Source organism: Haemorhous mexicanus, chromosome 20, assembly GCF_027477595.1.
Source record: "Haemorhous mexicanus isolate bHaeMex1 chromosome 20, bHaeMex1.pri, whole genome shotgun sequence".
NCBI classification, from domain to species: domain Eukaryota; kingdom Metazoa; phylum Chordata; class Aves; order Passeriformes; family Fringillidae; genus Haemorhous; species Haemorhous mexicanus.
This window is the reverse complement of record NC_082360.1, coordinates 6,192,127-6,211,560: the sequence shown is the minus strand read 5'-3', so window position 1 is coordinate 6,211,560 and position 19,434 is coordinate 6,192,127. Positions and strand designations below refer to the sequence as shown.

Genomic DNA, 19,434 nt, shown 5'->3' with positions numbered 1-19,434 from the left:
CCCTGCTAAGAGCCAGCCCCTTTCTTCCACCGATGTCTCTAGGGTCTCCTCTGCTGCAAAGGTGACTGGCCTAGCTGCCCTCAGCAACCTCGGGGCATGAGAAGGTGTACTCCCCACAGTCAGCTGGCCATATCAGGGTTGCTGCCCCTGTGTCTGCCGACTCGGGCCTGGCCGGGGGTTCCTGAGAAGGCTCTCAGGGGGACAGAGATCAGTTTGCACAAAATTTCTGTTTCAGCACTGGAATATTTCACATAATTATAATAATTAAGACATTCAAGCACTTCTAGAAGACACAAGCTTGAGTGCCAAACAATAAAATCTCATTGTTAACTTACACAAAGCATTGGAAAAAGTTGAAACAAGTTGCCTGAAAACTTACCAGGTACATTTATTTAAAACAAAGAAATTTTAAAATACATATATTCTATTAGTATTTTGTAACTTCCATATAAAATAAAAAATTAATAATAATTGAAAAAAAAAGCTTTGATTTTGTCAGCATCGTTTTATCTGCAGGTTACAAAACCTGGGGAAAGACCAGTTGAAAAAATTTTGTTAGTAATATCCAAACACTGAGCCATCACAAAATTCTATGCAAGCTTAACATGCAGCAGGAAGAGCTGCTTCCAGTCTAAACAAGTTCAGCCTCTCCTCATTAACACAGTTTTTGTCAACCTAGTGTATTATTGTCAAGGCTACAAGATTTCCCAGTTTCCCAAGAAGACATTTAAGCGCACAATAAAATCATATCTGCACACAAACTATGCTTCAAACTTCAGTAATTCCTGCAATGGGAATTTGAAATGATGCAGACTTCTGCGGGCTCACAATACTCCAGAACAGGATCAAGCCAAGTTCCTGCCAGCCTGCAGCTGTTTATCAACATTGCTGAGTTTGACTTAAATATAATCAACTCAGTCCGGATGGCGGTGGTTTTTAGTTGAACTATCAACTTGCTGCATTATCAGAAAAGCTGAGAGTGACAAGGCCAGTACTACTCCAGATCATGAGTGACCCAGGCAGGACAGATCACACAGGGCTAAGAAATTCTTCCTGCCATCTATAAAGAAGTGGAGGCAGCAAAATGAAAATTTTGAGGCTGCTCAAGCCAATACTGTAAACATTTCTAGTGCTGTTTTCACCTCAGTTACTGGTTCATTTTCTCCTGCATCTTCCTTCAGAAGAATGAATAATGTTTCAGCCTAAAGAAAAAATAATTGAGAGATTTAAAACTTCTCAGTAATCTGTTGAGGGGGCAACACAAAGAAACAATAGCTCTTCAGCAGTGTCAGTGAGAATCCTCAGCTAATCTGAAACACAGATGTAGTAAAAGAAAGCAAACATCCACCTGCTAGAATAACTTAAGTGCCATTATAATATGCAGTTCAATTTCAAATAAAGGACAAATCACAAGATTTATTCATATTTAGGAATATTTTCATAAAATTTCCTTGTCTGTCTTGATAAATCATTAAATTCTCATCTTAAAATTAAGCAGTTTTTCAAGCACCATGAAGTTGTGAGTTGAAAAAAAAATTCCTGCTTAAAGTTGGCCCTGCTCCTCACCCCTGACCACACCAGCAGGGGAGGAAAATCAAAAAGTATGGAATCAGGCTGTATTGCATAATCAGACAAAGAACAAGGATTGTTCTCCAGCAGGGAAAGCCAACTCCAGACTCCAGCAATTCATCAGGTGTAATTCAGATCAGGAATCACTTCACTTACAGTCATTTGCCCCATCTTACAGAACATAAACACATTATGTGGGATTAATGGACCTAACTTAGTACCTACCTAAATAACAAAGCTTTGCCTTTGTTATTTGCTACAGAGAAATATCCGCTTCTGGGAGAGAAGTCCATAGATTGAGTAAGATATATCTGTTTTTTTCTGAAGACTGGGAAGTTTGAGAATATAGTATATGAAGGAAGGTGCACCTATTAAGAAACAGGTCAGAATTTTAAGTTGGGAAAAAAAAAACCACTAAAAATAAAACTACAATTCTATAATTGAAGCTCAATGTTAAGTTCAAATGTTCAGTTATATTCCTACCCTACATGACTCTACATATAGAAGTCTATTGGAGAAAATGAGCAGGGAACACATCATGGAACCAATTACTGCAATTCTCAGGCCTACAAAGCCTCAGATTAATTCAACAGTTCCTCTGTTGGCCAGAATTCTGCTAAGGCTGGCAAAAACAACCCATAGTAAGATGGTTACAGTGACCAATCACTGAAAACTCACATTTGTTGCTGAGCTATATTGACAGCACTGAAATTGAATCACAGACTGTTTAGGTTAGAAGGGACCTTAGAGTCTTCATCCAGTTCCAACCCACTGCCATAGGCTGGGACACATTCCTCTACACCAGGTTGCTCCAAGCCTTGTCCAACCTGGCCTCAAACACTTCCAGACATTTTAGAAAGCATTTTAAAAAGGTAAAAAAGGTAAACTAAACTACAAAACATTATTTTCAAAGCAACTTTTAGTAAAGAAAATAAAAGTAAATGCAGAGTGTCTTGGCCATGTCCGGATCTGGTTGGTCCAGCACCTTTTGCAGTCCCTTATCTGCTTTGTATCAGTTTTATTATGTCACCAGCAGTATTTAGAGCAAGATTTAAAATAAATATTGTAAAAAGAAGCTGAACATACCAATTTGACAGCCTCATCAGTGTCACGGGAAGCTACTGCCAAAATTTCTGTAGTGGAATTAAAGGTCACACAGGTGGCAGCAGTAACAAGGTTCATTATGGACTTTACTGGTTTAGGACGGTTTTCTTTGAGGCAGGTATCAGTAGTGTATAAATTTACAACTCCAGAAGATGAACTAAAGAACAAAATGAACAAAGATTATACTGAAAAGTAACATTCCAGTATATACTGTCTTGTTATCTATAACCCCTACTTACCTGAAAATGTAATTTCCAATTATTTACTGGAGTCTGAAGTAATATTTTGTTTGGAGCTTGATTTTCCTTTGGAGTTTATACAAGTATCTAGTGGAGGAGTTTAGGTTTTTGCTGGAATGTGTTTTTTTTTTTTTTCTTATATAACAAGAGACTCAACTGTGGAGAGCCTTGACAAGCCCATCTCTTACCAGGATGAATTCAAAGCAAGGAGATCTTGGTATCAAAATATTCTGAAGTAACTTAGTAACTTCAAGTTTTTTTGGTTTTGTTTGTTTGTTGGGGGGTTTTTTTGTTTGGTTGGTTTTGGGGGTTTTTTTGCTTTTTTTTGTGTTTGGTGGTGTTTTTTTGTTTTTTTTGGTTTTTTTTTAGTAATCGTAGCATAAGCCCACTTAAAAAATCCTCTTCTACAGTGAGCTAGGAAAATATATATTGTACTTTTCTATTTATTTGCTATTCTCATTTAAAAGAATCCAGACACTTGCTGAAACTGCATCTCAGTAAATCTGGAGAAACAGCTTCAGCTTGTGGCTTTGAGTTGAGACCCCTTTTGAAATGCTAACATGCTGCCTTGCAGAAGCCAAATTTAGAGCACAAGGAAAAGAACTAGAAAAGGGAGAAGACCCTGAACCAACATTGCTGTTACAGAATTTGTGATTTTAGTGTGATTTCAAAATTAACTGCTGAACCCAAAAACGGCAGTAGTAATACCAGTATCACTCCTATTGTTTTAGGTGTAGTATGGTATTTCATACTTACAAAGAGAAAAGTAATTATTACCATAAAATAGGAAATATTAATCTGTTCATGCCTACTCTTTGCTTATTAGAACCAAACCATGTTCCTACACTCTCAGCAGCCACCCATAGCTCTTTTGGAAGAGCTCCAAAATGATAGCAGAAGAAGCTGTCAAAGTTTTGTCACTTACCCACATGCCACATACTGGTTATTTTTTGAAACAGCAATGCACTTTCCTTCCAAAGAACCTTCATCTTCAAATTTGTGTAGACTCTTTCTGCTTCTCACATCCCAAATGAAAACTTCGCCTTCCTCTGGTTGCAGAATGAAAAATATTAGAGAAAACATACATACACATAACTTTGTTAAAAAAAAAATTAATTAGATGACAACTACAAGTTAATTTACAATTATCAAATTTAGGGTATTTTAAAAAAACCCCAACGATTAAAGGCACACTAAAATAGTTAATTCCATTCTTTAATGATTGATCACTTGGTTGTATTTTTAGAAGAGATACTAATATAAATTTTGAAAATTATTTTTCTAAAACTAGAAGTGACTTCTAGGAACTCATGCAATTTTAATGGAATTATTACTAGAGCTGCTGCAATACTCACTTGAATAGCTGTATATTTTACTGCTGTCTGGGGTGAAAGCAGAGGCAGTGCACCTTCCATTCACCTTCATAGTGCTGATCAGTTCTTTTGTCTGCAGGATGAAGAACAATGCTGACAGAGATTCTCCAAAAATCTACAGAAAGTTGTTTCCTGTCCCACAAAAATCTTAAGTTATCTACCCCGACATTCAGAGACAGCACCAACATTGCCAGTGCCTGCAGAGCAGAGCACAAGCTCCTGAGTCTAACTGCAGCTGGATCAACACTTGTTTGCTCCCTCACTGAAGGGTCTGAGTTACACAAAACTGAACTTTCTTCTTTAAAAGTATTTTTCCCTGTGAAAGTTTAAAACAAATCCACCTGCCATCATAAGGCATTTTAAAATTCAGCTGAAAGATTGCTCTATGCATTATGAATCATTGTTTGGCCTGATTCATGAACAGAGTACAGCAGGTGGCACTAGCATGACTCCCAAAAAAGCAGTCCTATATTTCTTCCACCCCCAGGTGCCTGTTCCCATGCTGTTTCCATTCCTCTTGCCAGCACATTGCTTGTGCAAGCTGAAATAGAGCACTGACACATGACTTCTTCAAGCTGAAAACCCCATGGAACTACCCTGAGCTCCACCAGTCCCATGGAGCTGGGGAACAAAGTCTCAGAGTGTCCAAAATAATTCCCTAAAGGTGCAGTGGGTTGATTCTACAGCACATTTTTGAGGGCTGTCACAGTACGTGTCATACCTTGGCTTCAGCTGAAAGTTAGATTGCCTTGCAGATGAGATAAAAGCAGACTCAAAAGGGAAAAGGCACCAAGGAAGCAAAGCTACATCATGCAGAGAAAGTACCTTCATGGACAGCAAGTGAAGGTAACCTGAAGTTCCAATCAGCAGCATAAATGATCCATCTGGAGAGAGTTCAAAGTTTCTGAGGAATTTTTCCTCCACACCTTTAAAAAGAGATTTGAAACTTGAAATTGGTGCAATTTATTCTTTGGCCTCATTATTTAAAGTTAGGATGAATATGACTAAAACCTGACTCCAGCTCTTCATTTCTGCCATATGCTGTCACAGAGAAGCTGAACTCAACCTTGCTCATGTGTGATAATTAATATCCCAGACAATTAACAGTAAAGGTAGTTTATTTCCTTGAAAACAAGTTAAAAATACAACCTCCAACAACCCACCACACTTCGTTTGAAAGGAAATTCATATGCCATCTCCATTTGGGACAGCTTCAACTGTGCCCAGACACTCAGAGCTGCAAAACATACCTCGTACTTTTGGGATAGGGATGATGCTCCCAGCCATCATGTCATACACAAAGAACATGCTGTGGTGAGTACCAGTGGCTATAACTTGTTCTCCATCCATACTGAAACGAGCCTTATAAATTGGAAAACTCTCTAAATAGATGCTCTGTATTTTTGGGTTCCTTATACCATCCACCTTCAAAAAAAGAAAGTAACAAACCAGGTTGTCATATTGAGGAATACATCAAATACTTTTACAGAGAAAAATCATACCAACTTCTCAGCTGAGACTTAAGTAGTAAGAGGTACACCACTGGGAAGCCTTAAATTCTTCCTCACTCCTACAAATGATCTGCTTCTTAGTTCCTCACCTCATGTAGCAGGCATCTAATGTAGCACACACTCCCTGCCTTTCTGACAGACCTCACACCTCTTGCCCTTCCTCATCTTGCCCGTGCTTTGCTCAAATAATCACTTCTACTACGCTTTTTCTAAATGGAAACATCTGCTTTGATTTGGGTTTTCTTGCAGCTCTGTGAGAGTATCACATTCCACTTGTCTGACCATTTCAGTGACACTAGGCCATGCTAAGAATTCCTAAATAAAATTAGGATCTTTAGTTTTCAGAGGAGCCTGGCAGTGTCTCAGGATGAACACCTTCTTCCTGCAGCATAGCCTCTCCATCCCCAACATGGCTTCACAGTAATTTTACAGTCTCAAAGCAAAGTGGACTGCTCCCCCCACTACAGGCTCTCCAAACAACTTAGGAACAAAAAAATCTCCTTAGTACTTGTCACTTGCAAACGTTCAAGCCAAATGTTTTTAAACACAAATCTTCAGCTAAAATCTCTGAGACAAAGAATTTGCCAGTACTCTGCATGTGCTTGGTGTGAAGTCACAGGTGGAAATTCCTTTCAAGATGCCTTTAATCAAGGAATTTCCATTGTAACCACAGACATTGCATAACCACTGACGGTGTGCAGAGGAAGAGAGAAAACAAAGTCTACCATTCCAGGCTATTTCATGTACACTCAAAAAAAAGGTTCCATGTTAGTGACCATCAGCAGAGTACAAACTGAACTTCTTCACCTGGAAGAGGGACACGGAACGATCATGCCCAGCTGTCATCACCACTTGAGCTGAGGGATGAAACTGCACTGTCACCAGTTTTCCATTGGCAAAACGTTCCTGGTTTGCAGGAGGGCAGGTGCTCATCTACAACACAGATCAGACAGTTAAAAAAAAAAAACCCAACAATCACTTATGCTGGATAAAAAGCCATTTACTCTTTATGCTACAAGTCCTCAAGCCCTGTGATGAAGTTCTGAGAAGCGTGACACGAGCAGAGCACAAACACCCTGTTCAGGGAGCTGCTCCAGTACAAACACAGGCTGAACTCAGCAGCATTTCTACCTGCATTAAAACTGAGTGTAAAACCAGCTGCATTCTGACTCATCTAAGATAGTTGTAGGAGACAGTGTGAGAAATAGTCATTTAAGGCTGTCTTCTTAAAGATCATTTCAGTCACTTCAAAGCTGTGGGAGAATTCCATTCTCCCTCTGCAGAAATTGAAATCCTACTACAAGATGTTATTGAGAGTGCAGAAAATTCTTATGTCAAACAATACAGCTCAGTTTATTGTTTCATACTTTCATGTGAAAGTGTTATTTGTTCAATTTGCTTATCCTCTAAAGCTTCTAGCTGCAGAAACAAATTCACAGAATCACTAATTTTATACCCAACAAGAGTCAAAATGTGCACTTAAGTCCAGCTGAAGTGGAAAGATAAGGTTTGTCTTTACCTTCAAAATCCCTCTTGGCAGAGACTCTGAGCTTGTAATGAAATTGCCAGTCCTGCGTAGCAGATCACCATCTTCATCACTGTCACCTCATTAAACCAAAGCATGTGGAATCAGCTAATTGCACAAGTAGCCACAGCAAAATCAATACATTCCTCACTGAAATGAATTAAATTAAAGCACACTGAAGGAAGAAAGCAAGCTGAGAAGACATCAAAAGTAATTATTTTCTAGCAAACTGAATAGGGAATCACAGAAACACTTATCAGAATAGCACTGGGCATATTTACTGTCACTCAAAGTCCTTTTGGATTTCTTCCTGTTTTCTAGATCAGCCCAGGCAGGAACTCCTCCCATGGCTTGTTGAAACCTTATGAGAAAAAGAGGAAAGAGAAAAAAATCATAACTTTTGTGAGACAGTAATTTCCTTCTATGAGTTAAGTACTTAGAAGAAGCACAGTCAGAATTCTGCAGGACTACTTCTACTTAGAACACAATGCAAGTCTTTTAATTAAAAAAAAATAAATTAGGATTTCACTGTTTCTTGTATAATTCCCTAGAAGACAAATGAACCACTGACTTTAAGGAGACCACATGAGAACAGTGGATAAAGAGAAAAGTGACTTTGAATGTCAAATATATTTTAGCTCACAAAATTGTTGGCTTGGAAGGGAGATCATCCAGTCCAACTCCCCACTACACCAGGGTCACCTGGAGCAGGTGACATGCAAACACGTCCAGGTGTGTTTGGAATGTCTCCAGAGGGAGACTCCACAGCTGTTCCAGTGCTCTGTTAACCTCCATGGAAAGAAATTCTTATTCATGTTGAGATGGAACTTTTAGTTTATGGTCACTGCTCCTTGTCCTGTTCTAGGTGCCAATGAAAAGAGTCTGGTAATATTCTTCTGGCACCCACGTGGAGAGCAATGATCATGAGATCAATATAGTCAGTCACATAACATTAGTAAAACTCACTGTTCCTCAAGTCTTTTCTTCAGTTTTTTCTTAGTAAGAGTTGTCTCGGCATCACTTTTCATGAAATCTTTCCTGTACTTATGGGTCATATCAACACTAGAGGGTAAAAACAAAGAGAACACAAACACCGTTCAAACCAAGGCCAAGCACTCCCAAGTATAATACATCATTCCCATCACCTAACTTGAACTTACTTTTCCTCAGCTTCATCATCCTCATCTACCCAGGCCGGATTTTTGAGCAGTAAGTCACGTTTTGCTTCATTTTCCATCCCCGAATCGCTGGACTCTTTCTGGAGGCCCTTCCCCTCTGCAGCAGTGACCTGAAAGCAATCAAACGGACCGCGTGACCGGGGACACGGCCGGGAGCCCGGGGAGCGAGCGGGCAGGGCGGCCGCTGTCGAGTCGGGCCTGGATGTGCCATACCCGTCGAGGCCCGGCCAGGCGCCGCAGCAGTTCATCCTCCTCCCCATTGAGGCTGTCGCCGAATACCAGCTCCTCCAGCTCCCGCTCGGCGCCCGACACGCAGCTCAGCGCCTTCAGGTGGCGGGCGCGTCGCGCTGCCTCGGCGGCCGCCGCCTCATTCGCCACAGCAGGAAGACGCTTCGCCGTCCGCTTGGGTTTCGTCATTTTACCTGCTTTGGTCACTTTAGACACTTTCTTCGTCGCCTTCATTCTGGGTACTCTCCCCGCTTTTGCCACTCGCCGCTCCCGCCCCACAACCGCCGCCTGACCATGCATCGCGCACCAGACCCGGAACCGGAACACAAGCACCCTCGTCACGTGACCTCCCCACTTGGCCCCGCCGTCGCCTGCGATAGGTTCACGGCACTGCCCTGCCCCCGCCCCATGTGAGCAATCTCCCGCTCCCGGCGGCCACCCTTGGGTCACGTGACTCGTCTCTTCCCCTCCCTTTGCTCCCAGCTACCCGCCCATCCCGAGTGCCACGTGACGCGGCCCAGCTGGGCCGCTCCATTGCGAGCCCGCGGGGGGGGAATCCCCGATCCAGGAGGCAACACTCGTCCCCCGCCGGCTGCTCATCGGCCGCTCACCGGGACATCCCATGGGCATTGCTACTCGCTGGTGGACATGGCTGCTTTTATGCCCCTCGGTTCCTGCCTGGGCGCGGAGTGCCCACCCCCGGTAACAAATGATTTCGCCCGGGTGGGGGGGGCATGTGGCAGTGGGGCCCCTCCGCACAGTCCGATCCCGGCGGGGGCGTGTCCACGCCTGCGCAGCGGTGCGCTCGTGTTGTTGATGTTCCGGCGGCCGCAGTCGGTCCTGGTCGGTTCCCGGCGCTCGGAGCCGCTGAACTGCCCGGCCCATCCCCACCCCGCCGGGCCCAGCCCCGACCGCGGGTATCTGCAGCGCCGGAGTCCCTGGGGCGAGCGCGCAGAGGCAGCAGGCGGCTCCTGCCCATGAGGGCCTGATGGAAAACACAAAGGAGCGGGTGAGTACCGGAGCCTGCGGGTGGTGCGGCCGCCGCAGTGCCGTGGAAGCCTCAGCCCCTGGTGGGGGAGCGGTGCAGGCTGAGCCGGGGGCGGGAGCTGAGCGATCCCCGGTGCCTGTGCGGGGGGAGGCGGCCTCTCAGTGTGTGGGAGAAAGTCGGGGACACCCCCGGTTGTTGCGGGGGCGGCCCCGCGAGGTGCGAGGGGTTGTGCCCGCCCGGGGCTCCAGGGGCCGGGCCGGCGCTGCTGCTCGCGTGGGGGGGGGTCTGGCCGGGGCACCTGGCACCTAGGGGCGGCACGGCTGTACTCCTTTGTTGCAGCCCGGCTGTGCGGGGTCGAGTTTAGTCCTTCGCCCCTCTTTCCTCTTGTGTCGGGGAAAAGTTTCAGCTTCTCGCGGGCGCACTCGGAACCGCTTCTCCCCCTGCTCCGCTATAGTGCCGGCTTTCAGCAACTTCCTCCTGTAGTTCCAGCCTTTAAAGTTCATTTTTCTAGCGTTGTCATGTTAAGTGTTGGAGAGTTTTCTTTATTGTCAGCGCACCAAAAGTCTTGGATTTTTTGCGGCCACTTCCCCCCTCCCTCCCCCCCCCCCCCGCCCCCCCTTCCCGCTCCGTGCGATTTTTATGACTTCTGATGTTGTGACTTTGTTCTTTTTGTGAGGAGTAGTAAACTCGTGAAACCAGTTTCACTTTCAGGTTGTTACTGGAAATGTTTGAAAGTGTAGCATTTTCTGCCTGGTGTGGCTTTGAAAATTAGAAGTCCTACTACAAAGCATATGCTGATTAGAGTAAAAAATTCAGTGTGTGAAAAGGCAATTTATTTTAATATGTGTCTGGAAACTGTTGCCATTTTTCAAATCTAAACCTAGTCAAAACTGAAAGCTGCAGGGCAATTTCTTGTATTTTAAATTTAAGTTATCTTGCAGGTTTGAGGACCTGCATTTACCTATTTATTGTATTCAACAGTTTGATTTTGATTTAAAAGGAATGGACTAAGGCTATGAGAGTCTAATCTGGAGCCTTCAATGAGAACTAAAATAGTATATTCCCTTAAGAAGGCAATAGAACTTGGCAGGTTAATTGTCTTTACTCATTTCTTCGGCCTAGGTGTTGTTTTGAGGAAGTGGGTAATGTAGGCTGTAGGAAACTATGCAGAGGGATCTTGTTTCCCAAGAACAGTTTAAGTGTTGTTCTTGAGAATATGTGGGCTTGTGCACATGCAGGAAGATTGCGAACTGAAAGTAAGAATTCTCTTCATTGTTCCTTAAAGTGCAAGTTGTTCCTGCCAGCAGTGGTAAAATTCAGAGAAGTTCTCTCTCATTGGTTTTCTTTTCTCTTACCTTCTAAAATTTGATTTAACTTTGCAAGGCTTTTCATATCTTCTGCAAACCACTACTGCATTCCTTCATTTCTCAGGTAAGTTGGTACGCTCTGGGGATGTGGGATCCTTTGCTGAACCTGGCTCTGAGCATGTGTAATGAATTTAGGTGTTGAAGACTTTGGTTTTGGGTTGGTGGTGGTTTTGGGGTTCTTTACATTTAAATTTGTTATTTAATTTGGGGTTTTGTTTGTTTGTTAATTTTAATGGTAACACAGTGTTTAAAGTTAAATATTTGCCTCTTCCTTTGCCTTACTCCTGTAAGGGCCTTATAGAAATGTGATAGAGTTTGTAATAGATTTTTACTTTTATCAAAACTCAGATATTTCACAGATTAATCATCACACCCCCCCCTCCAAAATTTCCTGCTAATGTGATATATTTTTTTATGAAAGAGTCTCCCCTCTTGTGTGAAACCCCCTGGGGAAGAGGCTATGGACAAAACCATTGGCAAACAGCAGAAACTGGCTTCAGACAAAATGCTGTCATACATAGCAAATGAAGAGACAGGAAAAAACATTTCTGTAATTTTCCAGCAGAGATTTTACTTATAATAAGAGTGGAAGGCACATTTCCAGATAGAGGTGAGTTGCTTATATAAAAAAAGTAAGTTTGGTTGGTTCTGATTTCCAAGAATCCCAAGATGTTTAGTTTTGGGGGTCCTTGTTTGTTTTTAATGAAAGCTGAAAGTGTTTTCTTTAAATTGGTATCATGTTTGAATTTTCTTTTTTGGTCATGGTCTGAGGCACAAATAGGCTTCCGTTCCACAGGGACAAGCTACTATTCTATTGTAAATAATTTTGGCCAACTTGCATTCAGAAGAGTTGTAATAAATTAGTTCTATTGTAGCGTTTCCTTAACATCCAGAGCTGAAACTAAGTTTCTAGCATAAGGCATCAATGAACTATTGAAAACAAAACCTGTGCATCAAGTTAAAATTAAACTTGGAAATACCCTTGGATCCACCCGGGATACGTGATTAAAGTACATCTGTCTTATGACCGACCCTTGGCTTGAAGGTTATGGTGACCTCATTGTTGACCATGGCCTCTGATCCCATCTGTCCATAGTTCTGTCCTGTTTGGGAGGGTTGGAGCTGAATGTAGGAAGTGATGCCTCTGTTCAAGTGCTGGTGTACCTTTGCTGAGCTACAGCTCTTGTACTCCAAGCTCCGAATTGCTTCCATTCTGAGTTCAAGCCCCAGATTGAATTCAAGAATAACAACAACCATTTGGAGTGGTTTGAAACCTTTCTGTGGCTGCTTTGGATCTTTCTCCTGTGGCCAGCTGCACTTACCTAATAGTTTTGGTTACATAATAATGGGGTGGTTTTTTTGGAAGTTCTTACCTTCAAAACTCTTTTGCATAAATTTTGCCAATGCTTGAGCATAGTCTTCATCAAGACACTAAAGCCATTTCCTGAGTAAGTGTTTGATGTCTAAATAACATGAAATGGTTTCTGGTTTTGCCATGGATTGCTCACCCTTTGTGCCCACTTTTTTGTGTTGTAAGAGTAGTTACTAAACTCAAAGAATGTATGCTATACTGTGTTGATCAAATTCAATGTGTATGTATGTATATGTATATAAAAATGTATGTTTAGAGTGAGAAACGGGTTATTTTCTTGTTTGTTTAGAGTTGCCTTCCTGCTCTCAGGGAAACCAGTTTCCCTGTGTTCTTTTTCATACTATTTGCCTTATGTAATGCTTAATTAAGAGTATTTCTTAAAAATGCTCTGTTGTCAAGTATTCACAGGGAGGAGGGGAAGAACAGGAAAATGGGAAGTTGGGCAGAAAAAGAAAGCAGTTCTTAAGAGTTCCTTTCTCCACCCATCCCTTCAATAAAGAAAAGTATGCAAGAAACCCCCTGAGCAAATAGTACAGGGTAATTTGCTAGTGCTGCTCATGATACATTTCACAGTGCTCTGACTAAAAACCTCTGTTGAGGAACCAGTCATCTTATTAGAAAAATAAACCTTTGCCAAAATGTCTGAAAGTTTGTCTTGTTCTTTTGTTTGTGCATTGCTTCTGCTTAGTGTACAGATAGACTCTACTAGGAACAGTAGTTACTCAAGCTGCTGCTCTTTTGGCATTAACCAGCTGCAAGGTTCTGCTTAATAGCAAGCCAGGCTCCTGCTCCAAGCAGTTTCTGTGGATAGATAGGAAGCTGGTCCCTGTTTTGTTAGAAGTTGAATACTGTTTAGGTGGTGTTTTGAGGAAAAGACCATCTCCTCAGCATGATTTTTACTGCTAAGTCCAGCTTTGAAGAGTAGGAAGCTTGTTTTATGTTAATTTAAGGGTTGTTTTTTCTTTTTTTTGCACACCTCTTTTTTAATTCAAGGACCTGCATCTGCTGTGAGGAGATGCTGCTTCAGACAGACAAGGTGTTGCTGTCATCTGTGAAGCCTAAAAGGACTCATCAAGAATTGCTTGTCCTTCACATGCCTAGAAATGACTTCCAACATTGTTCTGTTACCTCATCAGGGATGAGGCTCTTTGATCTGTCATTTCCTGGGCTCTCCTTTTGCCTTTTCCGAAGATAGGAGGGGTAACAGCAAAGGGAGAGAGAATGTGTGCATAAGGTAGATTATTCCAATTTCCTGGTGTCTCTGATGAAGCTCACCATAGTGTGTTAGAGGCCACCAGCACTTAAGGAACTATCGATGAGATGGTTGAGAGCTTCTGGAGAAAGATTGAGGCCCTAGAAAATCAGAAAGGGGAATTTTTGTACTTAATTTTCAAAAGAAAAAGGTGGAACCAATTAGCAAGGACTCAGCAGAAATTGCAAACTGCTGCTGTACCAAAGCCACTGCTTTATCTTGGTTATAATTCTATGTGAGGTATATGTTGTCCTTTTTGTAAGGATGTGTCCTTCACCTTTGAATTCAAGCAGTGCTCCTACTTTTTTCACTTCCAGATGTTAGAGCTCCTTTTCTTCATCTGAATTCTCCAAGAAGGGTTATCAAAGCTTCCTCATGTTCACTTTGTTCCTACAAATGCTGTGTTTCAACACAGGTTAAAAAGAACCTCTGTGGTGTTTATTATCAAAACAGAAGTGTTTTGATCTGCTCTAACAAAATTCCAGCATAGGTATTTGTACATCATTTTCCCTAACTTTCACCTACTTTTGTGTACAGAGTATTTTGTTTTTTTTTCCTGCAAACTCTGCCTTTTTGAAATCTCACAAAACATTTGGAGTCGTTTCCCCAATTGCAATCCAGGTAATAACTACAAATTAACATTAAGAATGTCCTGCATAAATTATCTGGCAAAAGCTGGGATAAAAATGTTTTATGAAAAATACAGTATTATTTTTAAATTATAAGCAAAACTGCTGATTTGAATTGCAGGTTTGATATTCAATACTTTTGAATTGGAACAGTTTGGCTGAATATTAAGTAAATGGAAAGGTGATACATGAGGTTTGTTTTGATAGTGTATACTCAACAACTTGATGATTGCTACTTTTGAAGTTGTATAAAATTGAAGAATTATTTTTCCTTATTTAGCGCACAACTTTCCATTTACAAAGAGAAGCTGTTTTCCTTCCCATCTGTGGATATTTTGGCAAAGAGAGCTTAGCAGTAATATTGAGATTCTAAATGGAAGTGATGGAAAAGAACAACGAAAAAGCCAGGCGCACTGTTGCGGTAGTCATCTTGCCCTGTGCTTCAGCTTCTGGTCCTTCACCTTGCCCCCAGCTTTCCAGTTCTTCTTCCACCTTCCCTGGCAGTGGGAGCAGAACTGGCATGGGGAATTAGTGGGACTGAGAATGGGCTGCACTTCAATTCCTTCTGAGCAGCATCAACATTTCAGACCACTGGGCAAAGTTACCACCCTATAGGTTCAGGGTTCTCCATTTTGGAGTGGGAAGGGGATAGCCTAAGATAGGCTTGTACTGCAGCCTCCATAAGAGGGCTGAAGCCATAGAATCACACCTTGGTATGGGATGAAGCCCGAATCTCTTAGTGAAATCAGACCAGCTGTTTTAAAGAGGATAAGGGCATGAAGAGGGACATCCTTCCCTGGGCTTTGAAACACCACAATTATCTGTCCATAAAACCTTCTAAGCATCACAGTGCTCTGGTTGTACTGCTGGGAATGGTTCACATGGAATTACAATTTATATCTTAGCAGAGACTGTGATAAAGAGAACATAAATACTGTGAGATGGTAAGGAGTTCCTGAAGTCTTGAGGAAGATGACTAGTTTTCATCATCTGCTCTGAAAATTCCTGGCAGTATTGGCAGGACACTGTATCCATGGCAACGTTGTGCTCATCTTCTGCCTTAAGCTGCACACATGTGCACACACAAACAAGTCACTGTCATGCATGTTTGGTGGCAGATGGGACAGGTGACACTGGTGCCAGCATGGGTCAGGGCTGGGCTTTGTCTGCCATGGCTCAGTGTTTCCTCTAACAATCCCATGGGCTGGTTTCAGTGCCTTGAGGCAGTTGTCAGGTTATGCCCTATCCTAAATTTGATTTGGTTTAATACAATTTTTAGTTTGTTTTTTTTTTTTTTTTTTGGCTGGGGTGTATATTCGTAATTAACATTACACTGACTTGCTTGTTTTGTTTCAGAAGTACTGTAAGTGGGTTTAAGGTGTTTGCCTTATTGCATAACCTTTTGTGCTTACTGGGTTTTTGGAGAATATTTTTTTTTAATAATTGCATTCTAGGATTGGGTGAGTGTGGAAATCAGTTTTCCCTTGTCCCAATTAGGAAATTTTTCCGTAATAGGATTTATTTAGATTGCAAAATAGACTATATTATAATAAAGGCATAGCGTGGCAGAAAAAAGCTTGAATGAGATCTAACAATAAAGATGTTCAGGCATATGCTCTAGGAAAGGGATTTGGGGAATTGTGACAAAATCTTGAAGCTATGAATCCAAATGCAATTAAGAAGGAAAAGCCCGATCCCATTACTTTTCTGTCTACTTTTAAATAAAATTTGCTCTTGGAAAAGGAAGTTGAGCCAAAGGCTTTTTAAATTTTTCTTATTTTCTTGTCGATGCTTCACTCCCTTAACTTGTGCTTTTATTGTAGAATTTCTCCTTTTTTTGTCTTTATTTGTTATTTCCTCTCAAACTTAAGAGAGATAGTAAGATACTTAAGGTAGATACTAAGATTATGGAAATAATATGAAACCATAAAAATTTTTTTTAGCTTAATGAGGGCAGCTCACATAGGAATAGCCTTGTTTCAATGGAGCTGTGTAAGATTATTAATAAGTGAAAATTGTCACTGTATCAAAATGCATGTGGTGCATATGCCTCAGAAAAAGTACATCAGTTAATCTCTTGCTTCCTTACTGTCTTTGGTGGAAATTGCTTAACTGTCATGCCTTCCACAAAATTGTGTGGTTTTATCCTACTTCAGATTTTTTGATTATAGAAAAAACTATTATGTAACAAGTTTTTTGTATATGACAGTGGCAAATTAGTCACCTTTCTCTCTTTCAGCATTTGTACAGGTCCTATTGCCATAGTAACTGAGCTCTTCATAATGGTTAATGTATTAATCCTCTGAACAGCCCTGTGAGCTGGAGAGGTGTTCCTGCTTCACACGGGAGTCATGGACTCATAGGGGAGCTGAGTGATTTATGGATAACCTCACAAACCAATAAGAGCAGAGAGCCTCTCATGCCTTTTGCTGTGGTATAAGTGCCCTCTTGATTGAACTGTCTTTTCTCTGCCCAGCTTTCTCAAATGAATGAATTTTAGTGGAATTGGCTGCAGCCATCTGGAATGTGCTCATTTGCATATAAGATCAGTGTGGCTGTCAGTGTTCAGCTCATCAGACTTAATGAACTCTAAAGATACCAAGGAAATTAAATGTATGGATGCCTCCTGTGTATTCTCAGTGGATCACGAGATAGATTTTTTTTTTTCTTTCTGTATATCACAACACCAAAAACTGGCCGGTTTTGATTATACCAATGCTCAGGTAATTGGCAATACATGGCTCATGTCTGTGCTGATATAGCAGTGCCTTAGAATATCTACTTTTGATGACTGAGCAGTGAAACTTTTTAAGCTTGACTTTGAAATCCTTGCATTCAGAACATTCTGCTATTCTTTGGTTTTTTTGTTGTTTGGTTATTTTTAATTTTTAGACAGAACATAGTTCGCGAGTGGAAAGGAAACGCCGAGACTCGTTCGGGATGTTTGACGGTTATGATAGTTGTAGTGAGGACACCAGCAGCAGCTCCAGTTCAGATGAAAGTGAGGAGGAGGTTGCTCCTTTGCCATCCAGTCTCCCAATTATCAAGAACAATGGGCAAGTTTATACTTATCCAGATGGCAAATCTGGGATGGGTAAGTATGGGCTGTGTGAGTGCAAGGAGTTGGATATTGGTGGATTTTAGCATGTGCTGGGTTGTGACGGTCCCATCCCAAATGTTGGTCCCAACTGAAAAGGGACCAAAGCAGCTAAAGGGTTAGGGTTGGTTGGTTTTGAGAAGGGGAATTGTTTGGGTTCTGCTAAACTGAAATAAGAGAGGGTTTGAATCCTGCTGACAGGGAAGAAATAGTATGGGAACATCTGCCCTCCTGTCTTACATGTTCTGTTTGCACATGCGTGTGTGTGTTCTCATGTGCATTGATTTTATTCTTGGAGCTTTGAGGACAATGTCAGTATGGTCTATCCATGCCAGGGCATACCTTTTCTCTGCCCTTTGTTACATGTACAATACATTTAAATATTTCTTCCTATATTAGGAAAACTTCATTACTGCTACTGTATAAAACCTGTTAGTGTATACCTGTTCACTCTTTACTAGCTGTGAGCTGGAGGATACTAGAAAAATAAATTGAAAGGGAAGATTTATTTTGTTATCAGGGAAAAATATTTTATATGAAACCCTATTGATTAGTGTAGAGCTCTCTCTGGGCAGAATTTGGGTGTTGTCTCACTGGCATTAGTTGGTCTCGGAGTCTTGCTCGTCATGAAATACGCTGTGGGTGATGCTGTCCATCTCTGAAACATTATTCTATCCAGAAAAAACACTGGTGGGCTGGGGTAATTGGGATATACTAATTTATGAATCAAACACTAAATCTGGTTTTATTTCAGGTTGGAAGTATTCTATGTTTAGAGGAAACCAAGATTGGCAAGCCCAGATTCAAAGCAGATGCTTCCTTAAGAACAGTGAAAAAAATTGCTTGAGCTGATTTAGCTGGTTCATTCACTTGCACCGGAGATGAAATTAATAGGGAGCAGAAAGAGGCACTGTTTTACCAGTGAACTTGAGGTTCTTGCTGTTTCACTGATATTGGTGTTTTAAATTTTTTTTCCTGTGCAATTTTCTTTGGGGTAAAGCCCTCAGAAACTGTTTCATGGTACCACTTACAGGACCTTCATTCTGTCCTCTATACTCTGATTTTTTTTTTTTTTTTTTTTTTTTGCAATTTTAACTACACTCTTAATATTTTGAGGTTTTTTTTTTCTTTCTTCTGATTAGCTACATGTGAGATGTGTGGGATGGTTGGTGTCCGGGATGCTTTTTACTCTAAAACCAAGCGCTTCTGCAGTGTGTCGTGCTCCAGAAGCTATTCCTCCAACTCCAAGAAGGCCAGCATTCTGGCCAGGCTTCAGGTAGCGGTACAGACACCGTTTTCTTTACATCCTTTCTGTCGTCTGTGGTAGTGAAATTGGGTATTTGTACAGATGGCTGCATGTTTTAAGATCAGTTTCTTGGGTTTGAGGGTTTTCTTTATAGAGTTGCAAAATAGGCATATGTCTGTTGACTTAAAATATTAATCAAGTAATCATCCAGGCATGTTTGTGGTATTCAAGAAAAGATAGGAAAATGTCAAGAAATATCATTATATCCTGTCTCAAATTCATTGCAACAAATGCCAAGAATTTGCATTGCTATAAGTTAGATTAAAAGTTCTTCCTTTTGACCTGCTTTTAAGAGATATCTTTTTTTCAGGTAAACAACAGTGAATCTATAGTGCTGTTCAAGTTGGGATAGTAGTACAAAAGTCATCTTTTGGACACTCCTTACTGCTGGTTTTTAAATTTATTTTATAATACATGTGTGATACTTAGTCTCTGTGTACTTCTGATTTTAGTGTAAATCTGTTAAAGATAGCTGCAGACCTGTGGAAATTTTCTGACAGGAATTTAGAAAGATGTTATTTACTTGGGTTGTGGTTTGGTTTTTTTTTTTTTAGGGTAAACCTCCAACAAAGAAGGCTAAAGTTCTACAAAAACAGCCCTTAGTGGCTAAATTAGCAGCATATGCCCAGTACCAAGCAACTTTACAAAACCAGGCAAAGACAAAAACAGGTAACAGCATATAAATAGAGCTGAAAC

General features: G+C 41.3%; 2 protein-coding genes across 12 annotated transcripts in view; one reads left to right on the top strand and one right to left on the bottom strand.

Moving 5' to 3' along the window:
• Positions 1 to 363: 363 nt before the first annotated feature.
• UTP18 (UTP18 small subunit processome component) lies at positions 364 to 9,064 on the bottom strand. Its single transcript, XM_059864220.1, has 14 exons — positions 8,713 to 9,064; positions 8,482 to 8,609; positions 8,288 to 8,383; positions 7,603 to 7,682; positions 7,316 to 7,401; positions 6,604 to 6,729; positions 5,536 to 5,710; positions 5,111 to 5,211; positions 4,268 to 4,358; positions 3,838 to 3,961; positions 2,656 to 2,830; positions 1,795 to 1,937; positions 1,143 to 1,202; positions 364 to 526 (listed from the first exon to the last, which is right to left on the bottom strand). Exons 1-13 carry the CDS (start codon positions 9,025 to 9,027, stop codon positions 1,178 to 1,180), a joined length of 1,665 nt encoding a protein of 554 aa, XP_059720203.1. The 5' UTR covers positions 9,028 to 9,064; the 3' UTR covers positions 364 to 526; positions 1,143 to 1,177.
• A 436-nt stretch (positions 9,065 to 9,500) lies between these two features.
• MBTD1 (mbt domain containing 1) overlaps positions 9,501 to 19,434 on the top strand; it is a 35,530-nt gene continuing 25,596 nt past the window's right edge. Inside the window, exons 1-6 of one of the 11 annotated variants that reach the window (XM_059864016.1) lie at positions 9,502 to 9,736; positions 11,504 to 11,692; positions 13,448 to 13,688; positions 17,228 to 17,429; positions 18,575 to 18,714; positions 19,293 to 19,407. In XM_059864016.1, coding sequence (XP_059719999.1) covers positions 17,276 to 17,429; positions 18,575 to 18,714; positions 19,293 to 19,407 — 409 coding nt within the window. In that variant the 5' untranslated portion in view covers positions 9,502 to 9,736; positions 11,504 to 11,692; positions 13,448 to 13,688; positions 17,228 to 17,275. Of the gene's footprint in view, positions 9,737 to 11,503; positions 11,693 to 13,447; positions 13,689 to 17,227; positions 17,430 to 18,574; positions 18,715 to 19,292; positions 19,408 to 19,434 lie in introns of all 11 variants that reach the window. The other 10 variants (XM_059864015.1, XM_059864007.1, XM_059864011.1 and 7 more) reach the window with 10 other exon arrangements.

Bases quoted from the DNA above. Each gene is read 5' to 3' on its own strand.
- UTP18 (XM_059864220.1), bottom strand. From the start codon at position 9,027: ATGCATGGTCAGGCGGCGGTTGTGGGGCGGGAGCGGCGAGTGGCAAAA. The intron at 7,683-8,287 runs GTGAGTTTTACT...TTTTCTCATAAG, and splicing joins AAGAAAAGACTTGAGGAACA to GTTTCAACAAGCCATGGGAG. The intron at 6,730-7,315 runs GTAAAGACAAAC...TCTGTGTTGTAG, and splicing joins TGCCAAGAGGGATTTTGAAG to ATGAGCACCTGCCCTCCTGC.